Source organism: Oryx dammah, unplaced genomic scaffold, assembly GCF_014754425.2.
Source record: "Oryx dammah isolate SB20612 unplaced genomic scaffold, SCBI_Odam_1.1 HiC_scaffold_24, whole genome shotgun sequence".
Taxonomy (NCBI): domain Eukaryota; kingdom Metazoa; phylum Chordata; class Mammalia; order Artiodactyla; family Bovidae; genus Oryx; species Oryx dammah.
The window spans coordinates 35,577,968-35,590,739 of record NW_024070208.1 but is presented as its reverse complement, the minus strand read 5'-3'; the positions used below and the strand labels follow the sequence as shown (position 1 = coordinate 35,590,739).

The window sequence follows — 12,772 nt, the reverse complement described above, 5'->3', positions numbered from 1 at the left end:
AAGATCATGGCATCCGGTCCCATCACTTCACGGCAAATAGATGGGGAAACGTGGAAACAGTGGCTATTTTGGGGGGCTCCAAAATCACTGCAGATGGTGACTGCAGCCATGAAATTAAAAGACGCTTACTCCTTAGAAGGAAAGTTATGATCAACGTAGACAGCACACTAAAAAGCAAAGACATTACTTTGTCAACAAAGATCCGTCTAGTCAAGGCTATGGTTTCTCCAATAGTCATGTATGGATGTAAGAGTTGGACTATAAAGAAAGCTGAGCACCGAAGAATTGATGCTTTTGAAATGCGGCGTTGGAGAAGATTCTTCAGAGTCCCTTGGACTGCAAGGAGATCTAACCAGTCCATCCTGAATGAGATCGGTCCTGAGTGTTCACTGGAAGGACTGATGCTGAAGCTGAAACTCCAATACTTTGGCCACCGGATGAAGAGCTGACTCATTTGAAAAGACCCTGATGCTGGGAAAGATTGAGGGCGGAGGAGAAGGGGACGACAGAGGATGAGATGGTTGAATGCATCACCGACTCAATGGACATAAGTTTGGGTAGGCTCCAAGAGTTGGTGTTGGACAGGGAGGGCTGGTGTGCTGCAGTTCATGGGTCGCAGAGTCGGACACGACTGAACTGAACTGAAAGAGGTCTGACAATCTTCAGTTAAGTTGCTCATAAGTTGTTCGGTCGTGTCCAACTCTTTGTGACCCCAGGGACTTCAGCATGCCACGTAACCCAATAATCAGTTCACCTGCTTTCTATTCCCACTACCCCAAAGGCTAAAAACCACTCACTGGTAACAGATGAACCTGCATTGGATTTCCCACTCTACCACTTTCTTTGAAAATTTAGGTAAATTACTTAACATCTACATATTTCAGTCCCTTAGTCCATATAAAATGAAAAGGAAAGTAATAACTACCTCACAGTTACTGACAATCAAATAAGGTAATACATGTGAAGTGGTTGGCATAGTGCCTTCACACACAGTGAGCACTGGGTAAAATGTCAGTTGTCACTCTTAAGATGGACTGCAACTTCCATCTGGGAAACCATGCAGTCTCTGCTACGCATCCACACTGCCAAACAGTAAGTGGACTTTCCAAAAAGAAATTTTCTATTTTAATAACACTTTTTTCAATATTCTTCTCTGGAAAGATTTCAAGTATTTAAATAGAATCCAATACAACACACAGGAGAGGTGGTGAGGCAGAGCAGAAAGAGACCCAGCTTTAGAGGCACAAATGGGAATTGTACACCTAATTCAGCCACTAAGTAATTATGTAACCTGGCTACTTAAGCTCTCTCTCAACCTTGTAAAGGGGTTGCAAGGATTAACAAAGTATGTAAAGCATCAAGTACAGTGTCTGGCAGGTGATATGCACTCAGTTACTAGTATTTACTCGGACTCTTCTCCCCTCCTCCCTTACAGATGGTAAGAATAGCTTTGCAGGGAAGAGAAAAGGTCCTACCAAGCACAAATACTAACCAGTACTGAGACCAACTATGAAGGACAACTATTCTGTATTAATCGCCATGAGAACTAAAGCAGTGTTTGGGGGGTGGGGGGGTCACATACTCCTTCTAAAGTCTAATGAAAACGGGGCCTCTACCTTATAGAAAATTTCCAGATATCTCAGGAAACGCTGTAAGTCAAGAGATTTTAGGAGCATGGTATTTAAGGGGAATAACAGCTAGTTTTTTTCTGGACTTAAGTTGCAAGAGTCTGAAAACGTTCCCTAAGTCATTTTTTTGTGATAAAACGATTCACCTAACTTCACTCATATTGCGGCAAGTAAATCCTGCTTTAATTAAACTTCTCAGCTTCATAAGCTAAATTTCATAAGCTACCCGGTGTTGGGTGTGAAAACAAAACTTGAGAAAAGGAACTACAAACTATATGAGAATTAGTTCAAATGTCTTAAAATGTGATGCCTGAACACTTAACTCAATCACCGAACCAAAAGGGGGGGGGGGTGTAAAAAGGTACCGAAGATTGCTGCATCCAATTCTTAGGAAGGCTATTTGTCAATTCAAGGAATCAAGCCTCTAACTTACAGAGAAATCTACAAACACGGAAGTGGTGGTTTACAAAAAGAAAACTGAGCCAGCAAATAGTTTACTGAGTAACTAAACATGGTCTATCCTTGCTTCTACTCTGAGTGGAATGCCTTACTCTTTTGACTCGGCCTCACCTTCTCGAGTAGGTAATAACCTACTAACTATAAATTGTTCTGTTCACTGTACTGCAGCAGGAAAAAGTCCAGGAGAGCTGCACACCCAACTCTCCACAACGCACGACCCGCACGGAGCTCGGTCCCAGACAAAGTTCTGCCCCAATGACCTTGGTCTTAGGATTCCCCTCCCTCCCTCCCGCCGTTCCTTCCTTGTGCGGCCGGTTGCTGCTGCCCAGCCGCGGTCGCAGGTGGGAGAAAGTGCTCGGGGACCCAAAGGCACGAGAGGAACCACAGCTGCAGACGGCACCCGGGCCATGCCAGCCATCCGCCGGCACCCGCTCTCCAGCGGCGCGCACAGCCCAGACCTAGCGCCCGCCTCCCCCCGACCCCGAGCGGAGGGTCGGGGCGCACGAAGCATTCCTTCGGCTCCACTCGGTGGCGCGGCTGGGGCGCCGCACAGCCAGGGAGCGGACAGTCCAGCCAGGGGCGCCAAGGCAGGAGCGCAGGCGGAGGAGAGTCCTGCGCCACGCCACCGCCGCCTGCTCCAGCCCTGGGCTCCCGGGAGGCCCCGGCCGGTCGCCAGTCCGGCGGGCGCCAAGGCCGGGCACGGCAGCGCCGCCAGAGACCGCGGGCGCGGGGCGCGGGGGCGCGGGCACTCACCATCAGAACTTTGGCCGCATTCTCCAGCTGAGCGATCACTTCTGGGGGGCCCAGCGCCGCCGCCATCATGGTCTCTCTTCAATGACGCGCCATGCGGTGCATTTTGGGAGCGGGCGCCCGGCCGGCCAATCGCGAGATTCCTCGGGCTCGCGCGCTCCCGCCCGAGCCGTCGCGGCGGCCGACGTCGACGCGGGGTCGCGAGGTCAGGGCTGCGGGCCTGCGGACAAGGGCTGTGGGCGCTCCCGCGGGGCTGGCCCGCCTGCTTGCTCGCTCGCTTGCCGCCGGCCCTGGGGGCGCCTCCGGCTCTGCCGTGTCCTCTGTGGACGCGTCGCTCCCGGGCAGGGCGGCTTGCGCCCTGCTAGAGCGCGTGCTCCGCGCTCGCGTGCCCCCGTGCGGGCCGACTTCCTGGCGGAGCCGGCGGGTAAGTCCGGCAGAGGGGCTCGGAGCCTAGCTTTCCCACGCGGGCCTGAGAGCCCCCTGTCCGCGCTCGCGCCGGCCCTCACTGTTGGAGACCAGGCTCTGTTCTGAGCGACACCTGCATACCTGCTACTAGCTTCCACCTCTTGGTGCCGGTCTGCTTTTTGGGGTACACAGAAAGTCAGTTTCGTTTCAGTGTAAGTTTCCTCTGTTGACAACTTCCTTTATTTCTTCTTCCAGTTGTAAATAAGCCATAGTTGCGAGGTTTTCCCTTTTTTATGTCCCTGCAACAGAATTGCATTGTTAGCTTCTTTGAGAAACGAGTTATTATATTTGGCATCTCTACAACATGAAGTTGAGGAAGTGGCTTAACAAGGTTTTTATTGCTTAAGAAACGAAGTACCTCTTATTTCGTTACAAAAGGGAAAGTGCAGTTAATGCTTTTTAAAAAATTGCGTGAAATTGGTTCACATAGTGCCTCATATGTAGAAGGCATTCAATAAATATTTCACTAAGTACAAATGTCTGGACTTAATGATTTTACGACTGCTCCATGGTGTGAAGCGATACATATTCATTAGAAACTATATTTCAAATCTTGATCTCTTTCTGGGCAGCATGTGCGGTCAGATACTCACGTGGTGCACAATCAGGAAGATGAACAACTGATACCTTAGAAACATTCTGTTTTTCACTTTCAGTACCGTGTTCACTAAATTAAATCAGACAGTCAACACTTTATTATAAAACAGACTTGCTATTAGATGATTTTGCCCAGCTGGAGGCCAATATACGTGTTCTGACCACTTTTAATGTAGGTGAGGCTAAGCTGTGAGGTTTGGTAGGTTAGATGTATTAAATGCATTTTCAGCTTATGATGTTTTCAACTTATGATGGGTTTATTGGGACTTAACTCCATCATAAGCCAAGGAAGATCTGTATAGCAATCTGCAAGATTACAAAGTGTCTCTACCTGCTACAAAGAGTTATTACTGCAGATCAAAGATAGATCTTCAAACGTGTAAACAAATGAGTATTTTATGACATTAAATGTTTGAGGCATATAATGCTTCAGATTGTGCCCTGTGTTCCAGAGCATTTGTTTTGTGCAGCTACACAAGAACTTTGCATCGAGACGCTCTTTAAGAACGAAGAAGGAAAGGTATTTTATTAAATGTCGACAGTAGCACTCTCCTGGGGTGGTTGGTGGGGCAAGGAGTAGTGTCCCTGCCTACCCACATAACGCTTCACATCCTTAAGTAGAAGAAAGTTGTCAGATTCCAATTTCTCACTTGACACAAAAGAGAAATATTTACAGTCTAAGAATCTGCTCGAAATGTTCCTGGAATCAAGAACATTTCACAAATACTACATCCCCTATACTCTTAGGGTATGACTTTAACACCTGTGATGTCCTGGGCTCCAAAAGTGATTCAGTTCAGTTCAGTCGCTCAGTCGTGTCTGACTCTTTGTGACCCCATGAATCATAGCACTTGAATATATTATATACTTTTCCTTGGAAACAGGTTTAGTTTGGGGGATTTGGGGTGTTTTTTTGGTCTTTGTGTGTGTGTCAAGCCATAAACATCTTGTCAACACAAACATGCTGATTGAAATACCTTAGAGCAACAGTTCTCCAGAGTGTAGGCTAGGGACACTTACTAAGCCCCAAAATACCAAGGAGTTCCCTAAGATCCTATCAGAGGATCTTGGTCAAAACCATTTTCAGATAGCTGTAGTCCTATAGCCATGGATGGATGGCATCACCAATTCAATGGACATGAACTTGGGCAAACTCCAGGAGATAGTGAGGGACAGGGTGGCCTGGCGTGCTGCAGTCCATGGGGTCACAAAGAGTCAGACATGACTGAGCGACTGAACAACAATAGTCCTATCAGTAACTACTTTGAATTGATTCAACTCCCCAGTCAAGACACAGATTAGCTAAATGGATTAAAAACACAGGATCCAACTATATGTTCCCTCTTACTACTTCTATTCAACATACTAATGGATGTCCTAGCCAAAGCAATTAGGCAAGATAAATAAAAGGCATCCAAATCAGAAAGGAAGAATTATTATCTCTACACAGATGACGTGATCTTATATAGAGAAAATCCTAAAGATTCCACAAAAATCTGTTAGAACTAATCAAATAATTCGACAAAGTTACAAAATATAAAATCAATTTTTAAATGTCAGTTGCATTTTTATATACCAAGAATGAGCCATCAGGAAAGGAAATTAAGAAAACAGTTTCAGGGAATTCCCTGATGGTCCCATGGTTAAGAACCCACTTTCCACTTCAGGGGACTCAGGTTCCATCCCCGGGGAACGAAGATCCCATGTGCCTCAGAGCAATTAAGCCCTTAACCCAGCAAGCTGCAACTACTGAGCCCGCATGCCACAGCAGAGACCCTGCATCCCACGTGCTGCAACTAAGACCCAATGCAGCCAAATAAATATTTGTTTAAAAGAGAAATTTTATCCAAGTCAAAACTACAATGAAGCCTTTTACAAGGAACATAAACTATGCAACAGAGTGAGAGATTATTCTATTTTACTTGACTCAAGAGAAGAACAAATCTCTTTTTTAAAAGGTGTTTCTAAACCCAAATTAAATGGCCACACTTAATAAAAATAATTCTATATCAACAGAGGACACCTGATCTAGAAAGTGTTAAGGGATCTTATGACCCAAAGTTCTGAAAACTTTGAAGGCAGCAGTATAGAACCAAATGTATTATGATATCAAATTTATAGGAGCTTAATATATTTCTCCAGAAATAAAAACATAAGACCAAAAGGGAACTATGTCTTTAAAATATATTTTTGTATATAGAAAGTATATTTCTGCACATATGTCTGTGAAATGTTACTATTTGGAGTTCTTAAATACTTGATTAACATAGCACAGTTATTATGTCTATCAAAGTAACTGTAAACAGCAGTGCTTTATCCCTCCTGTTCTCACAACATATCTTGAAATTTACCTCTAAACCAGTTTAACCAAGTACAATATTCCATCTTCCTTATAAAGTTGAATGTTATAAGGCATCCATCCCATTAAAATTTTTGAGACTGGGATGAAGACCTCTTTTCCAGAGAGGTCTCTGGAATTCCCCTGACAACCCAGCAACCTAAAGGCATGAGTTGCATCAGATTTCCAAAGGCTTTACCCAAGCCCCCTGCTGCTGGGGAGCCTCTGGGTACCCAGCCAGCCAGAGGCTCAGTCCAAGGGGCAACCACCTAAGGGGCTACTGTGCCATCCTAGCGCATGATGTCATGGTGTGGAAAGGCCACCCGAGGGTAGCGGCTTCCTCACCTGGAAAACGGAAATTGTAAATGCGTCAGGGGTTAAGACTGGGAAGATCCCATGGAGAAGTGGCAGAGAGGTGCTGCAGTTTGTCAGAGTTCAGAGCCTGGAGCTCTGGCAGAGCAGAAGGCAGGGGTCCAGGCGGGGCAGAGGGGAGCCTCAGCCTGGGACCAAGTTCCTCTCAAGCAGGCCTGATCAGGTTCTTCAAATGATAGCACAGGACTGACATTTCAAGATGTCCTCTGCTCATGGAGAAGAATCAGAGCCAAAGCTGCTGGCAGTGGACAGAAGACTGCCCAGCTGGGCTTCTGCTGGGAGTTCTTGGGAGTGGGGCCTGGAGGGGGCCTTCCGTCCCAAGGACAGGGCTGGCTTGTCTGAGAATAGTAACTAGGACTCGGTTCCTGCCCCAGTCTCAGGGGCCCGAGCCCTGTGACCAGGAACTGACAGTGACACCTGCCTGGGTTCTGACAGAATAGAGGCTGGTGGAGGTGGTTCCTGATGGACGCCCCAGGAGTCCATCACTAGCCCCCAAAGATGATATGGGGGGTTGTCAGTAGAGCTCTGCTTTGTTCTGAATGTTTTAAGACAACAGGAAATTGGCAAAAGTGGGGCTTGATTTATAAATGTCCTGAAGCCACTCCTGTCCCTGTTTGTGGTGTTTGTCCTCTGACCTGTGGGTGGCCCTGGGCCTGCGCAGAGGAGTCCTACCATCCCTACCTAGCTGTCATCTCACTTTAAACCCTGAGGGCATCCTCCAACAAGATACAGATGTCATACACAATGGCATTTGGATCCTCTAATCTGAACATTCTGGGCCATTATTGATGGCAACTTTGCCAAATGTTCCAAAATAGTCTGATCCTTTTAAAGCCTCTAATAAGCTGGGCAAGAGGAAGACTCAGCAAAGATGATGTTTGTGCAGTGCAGACACCAGGCAGTCCGGAGCCGTGGCTTCTGACTTCTCTTGTTTTGTGTCTGTGTTTTCCTCATTCTTTATCCTCCTCCATTCTTCCTGGGAGGGTGGGCTGTTACTGCAGGGTCTTCTGGACTGTCCCTCTACCTGCCGGACCAAGCCCTGTGTCATCAGTGCAGACCTGATGCACCCAGCAGCCACAGGGGTGAGCGCCTGCCTCACAGACACCCAGAGGAGAGCAGCCACTCCTCACCCGCCTGCCCAGCCAGCCCAGCCAGCAGCCTGTCCAGTGGGGCCTTCAATACTTGTTAAGAGCATGAACGCTCTAAACAAGACTTCAAGAACCAACCTGCTGCTCTGGCAAATGCACCCACCAGGAAGAGCGTCCTCTGACATGTCTGGAGAGAAAGAACAGGGTATTTGGCAACTGCTGATTTGCCTGCTTTTTTGACAGCCTCAGCTAGCTTGGTCCCACTGTCCCCAAGAACAGTAGCTCCACTGTACCTGGCCTCTGCCCCGCAACTGCTGCCCTCCCCACAGCAGCCTTCCTACCTCCTGCTGAGACTGCAGTCCTGTGCACGCCTTCAACACAGCGCAAGACCACACCCCCTCAAAGATGGCCCCGGGGGCCCCTGTCGGCTCTCCTGACTCAGGCCCTGCATGTTTACCTAAAAGGAAGAAAGGGTCCTGGGTCCTGGTTTAAGTAAAACTGTTCTTTTTGTAGCCTTAAAATAATTTTCTCTCCAAGTTCGATGAAAGTAATGACTATGGAACTTATTCACAGAATCCGCTAATTCCATCTGTTTTATAGTTTGTCCTGCAAAAAATCTGTGATAAATTTATGTGGAGATTAGGACTTCCCTAAAAATCCCGCCTGCTGCAAAAGAGATCCGGCACAGCCAAATAAATAAATACTTTTTAAGAATTTCTGTAGAGACTCCTAGGGCTTTTTAAACCTTCAAGCTTCCACTTTAAGGATTTAATATGTGCCACGTGGTACTCAGTTACACACACTGAACACAATGCTGCCCAATGTATTTTTGACTCAATGTGTAGTGAACAAATAGTAGGTGCCCATAATGATTCAAGACTAGAGTAAGCCACACTATTCTGGGGTCCCTTGACAGTCTAGTTTTTAAATTGGGGGGAGGAGGCGAGAGGCAGGAGACATACTGTAGACTTGCCTTAACAGAATAGAAATTTGCACAGTATCACTTCTAAGTGACTGAGTAGGTTCAACAGTACCTTCCTAGAATATATACATATAAAAAGAACACATTGCATGAATAAAAAGAAAGTCCTACTGTAGAGCACAGGGAACTATCTCCTGGGATAAACCATAATGGAGAAGAATATTATATATTCTATACAGTATTTTCGGAGAAGGCAATAGCACCCCACTCCAATACTCTTGCCTGGAAAATCCCATGGACGGAGGAGCCTGGTAGGCTGCAGTCCATGGAGTCACCGAGAGTTGGACACGACTCAATGATTTCACTTTCACTTGTCACTTTCATATATTGGAGAAGGAAATGGCAGCCCACTCCAGTGTTCTTGCTTGGGTTCCCAGGGAGGCCGAGCCTGGTGGGCTGCCGTCTATGGGGTCGCACAGAGTCGAACACGACTGAAGCGACTTAGCAGCAGCAGCAGCATACAGTAGTTTAGCATTTTTATATAGAGAGACTTCACTGGTGGTCCAGTGGTTAAGACCCTGCACTTCCACTGCAAGGGGAATTGGGTTCAATCCCTGATCGGGGAACTAAATATCCACAAGCCTTGTGGTGTGGCCCAAAAAAAGAAAAAAAAATGTATATGTGTAAGTCTCTTTGCCATACAGCAGAAATTAGCACAAAACTGTCAATCAACAAGACTTCAACTATAAAACGTGAAAGAAAAACAATGCAATTTGTGGGTGGTTTAATAAGAATTCCTCCCTACTTTCCTCTCCCTAGAAAGGACCCACCAGGACATTCTGTGAGTGCAGATCTTAAAGTGAGTGCAGATCTTACTTGCAAAAGCACATCACGAGCTCCCTCTGCTGTCTGTTGGTTGGACTTGGAACTCAGAGAATCTGTGGTACTTTCTGGACTAAAATACTGTACAGAATTCAGGATAAGTTAAGACTGGATTAGGCACGGGTGGGTCTATTCTGTATGTATTACATATTCCAGAGTAAAGGAAAGCAAATCACCAAACATATTTGCAGAAGGGATTCCTACATATATTTTCACTATAATAGTGTCTGTTTTTGCTTTAGCTGTGACCATGTAACCTCTTGCTATGAAGAAGTAAGACTTGCAACACTTACGTGTTTATTTATTACACAGTAAATTACACAGTCCGAAGAGAAACATGCAAAGCAAATTGGCTTAAGACAATTCAGATGATCTCATGAAGTTATCTGTGGAAGATCAGAGCAGAGCAGCCAATGCCCACAGAGAGAGTTCTGAAGTCTTTGGGTGTGAACCCCACTGACCCAAACAGCTAAGCACCTCAACAGAAAATTCCCAAGCTGCTTGAGATGGCACCTGGGGTTACCTCTGCCTTGAAATGAAGCTTTCATCTCCAGTTCATTAGCTCTTTAAGGTCAAAATTCAGGGGGGCCAGGGGCATGGGAACAGACAACTAATTAATTAGGAAAAAACCCTGCAGCTGTATTTAGGTTAATTTTATTTTCTTTTCCTGGCCTTAAAGTATTTTTCATTCCAAGTACTAAAGCCTTCTTGAAATCTCCAAGATGGAAAATGATTATAGAAATAGTGTGGTTCACCGGGGATAACATTTACATAGTTGTAGTAAGAAGGAAAGTTATGACCAACCTAGACAGCATATTAAAAAGCAGAGACATTGCTTTACCAACAAAGGTCCATCTAATCAAGGCGATGGTTTTTCCAGTAGTCATGTATGGATGTGAGAGTTGGACCATAAACAAAGCTGAGCGCTGAAGAATTGATGCTTTTGAACTGTGGCACTGGAAAAGACTCTTGAGAGTCTCTTGGACTGCAAGGAGATCCAACCAGTCCATCCTAAAGGAGATCAGTCCTGAGTGTTCATTGGAAGGACTGGTGTTGAAGCTGAAGCTCCAGTACTTTGGCTACCTGATGCGAAGAACTGACTCATTGGAAAAGACCCTGATGCTGGGAAAGATTGAAGGTGGGAAGAGAAGGGGACGACAGAGGATGAGATGGTTGGATGGCATCACCAACTCAATGGACATGAGTCTGGGTAAACTCCAGAAGTTGGTGATGGACAGGGAGGCCTGGCGTGCTGCAGTCCATGGGATCACAAAGAGTTGGACACGACTGAGCAACCGAACTGAACTGAACTGAGTAACATGCTAATTATCAACTTTACCAAAAGTCTGACAATGTGTATCAGGAAGACGGGAGTGGGAAGGACAGGACTGGGCAGGGGGGAAGAGGGCTTAAAAGGAACTAAATTCTCATCTTCTGTAACAACAGGAAGTACATCATGCCAAGATGAAAAACTCAAAAAAGATACTGCTTTACAAGAATACAAACTGGATATGAGTCCTCTGTCAGATCTGTGCACAGATAATATTCACCCATTTTCGTAATGGTGACTTTTTTTATTATTTTGAAAAAGATATTTGCTTTGTGAAAGTTGCTCAGTCATGTCTGACTCTGCAACCCCAAAGACTATACAGTCCAAGGAATTCTCTTGGCTCGAATACTGGGGTGGGTAGCCCTTCCCTTCTCCAGAGGATCTTCCCGATCCAGGAATCAAATCAGGGTCTCCTGCAAGGCATGTGGATTCTTTACCAACTAAGGTATCAGAGAAGCCCTTATTTGCTTTACATAGCAGTAAAAATTATATTATACATCATGTGTATCTGGGCTCAGTCACTAAGTCATTCCAACTCTTTTGTGACTCCTTGGACTGTATAGCCCATCATGCTCCTCCCTCCATGTAATTTTCCAGGCAAGAATATTGTAGTGGGTTGCCATTTCCTACTCCATGTAATGGTGACTTTTAGGAGTGGAAAGTTTTAATTTTTATGAAGCCAAATGTATTTTCCTTTACTTTTAGTGCTTTCAGTGTTCTATTCTATCCTATTCTTCCTCACGATGGTAAAGAAATTTTTCTGTTTTCATCTAGCTTTTTAGGTGAAGCATTTATATTAAATCTGATCCCTGTCAAAGTATTTTTCTGTACATTGAATTAATCATTGGCTTGTGTTTTCCATTTACTGTTTTTTTATATCCTCCTCCCAAATCCAATCCCAAACTGTTCTCCAAGTACCCATCTCCTCTAAGGCAGGTAAATTACCTCTTTACAGCAAAGGTCATCTCCTACACCCTCTGACCGAGGATCTGAGCGAGCAGCCCACCCCCCACACCTGGGACACAGCTGTCCTTTGGGACCCCCCCCAACAGCTCCCAGGAACCCCCTCCCTCCTCCCGTTTGTTGGATCCATTTCTTGGAGCCTGTGTCTGCCTCCAGCTTTCTGGGAAAGTATATGGGAAGAAAATATTCTGAATTCTTGAATGTCTGAAATGTCTTTATTCTACCCTCATACTCAACTAATGACTTGTCTGGATTGAAAACAACTGTGTGCTCAGTCGCTCAGTCATGTCCAACACTCTGTGACTCCATGGACTCTAGCCCACCAGGTTCCTCTGACTGTGGGATTTTCCACTGGAGTGGGTTGCTATTTCCTTCTTTTCACAAAATTTGAAGGCCTTGTTCCGTCATCCTCTAGTGTTGAGAACTGGTGTTACCTTCAAAGCCATTCTTTTTTTTTGGTTCTGATTCTTGATCCTTTGTATATGAACTGTTTCCTATAAGACATTTTATTTCTCTTTTCTTTGTTCCAAACATTCTTGAATTTTCTGATGACGTACGTTTATTTGTATGGGTCTATTTTTACCCATTAGTTCTGTGCACTTCAGTTCAATTCAGTTGCTCAGTCGTGTCCGACTCTTTGCAACCCCATAAATTGCAGGACGCCAGGCCTCCCTGTCCATCACCAACTCCTGGAGTTCACCCAAACTCATGTCCATCTAGTCGGTGATGCCACCCAGCCATCTCATCCTCTGTCGTCCCCTTCTCCTCTTGCCCCCAATCCCTCCCAGCATCAGTCTTTTCCAATGAGTCAACTCTTCGCATGAGGTGGCCAAAATATTGGAGTTTCAGCTTTAGCATCAGTCCTTCCAAAGAACACCCAGGACTGATCTCCTTTAGAATGGACTGGTTGGATCTCCTTGCACAGGTCCTTTCAATCTAAAAATATATCCATGGGACTTCCCAGAGATCCAGTGCTCC

At 45.6% G+C, this 12,772-nt stretch overlaps 1 protein-coding gene across 2 annotated transcripts in view; it reads right to left on the bottom strand.

Moving 5' to 3' along the window:
• Positions 1-2,933, bottom strand: part of XPO4 (exportin 4) — an 86,733-nt gene extending 83,800 nt beyond the window's left edge. The window contains exon 1 of one of the 2 annotated variants that reach the window (XM_040266803.1): positions 2,841-2,933. In XM_040266803.1, coding sequence (XP_040122737.1) covers positions 2,841-2,909 — 69 coding nt within the window. In that variant the 5' untranslated portion in view covers positions 2,910-2,933. The remainder of the gene's footprint in view (positions 1-2,840) is intronic. The other variant, XM_040266804.1, reaches the window with a different exon arrangement.
• Positions 2,934-12,772: the final 9,839 nt, after the last annotated feature.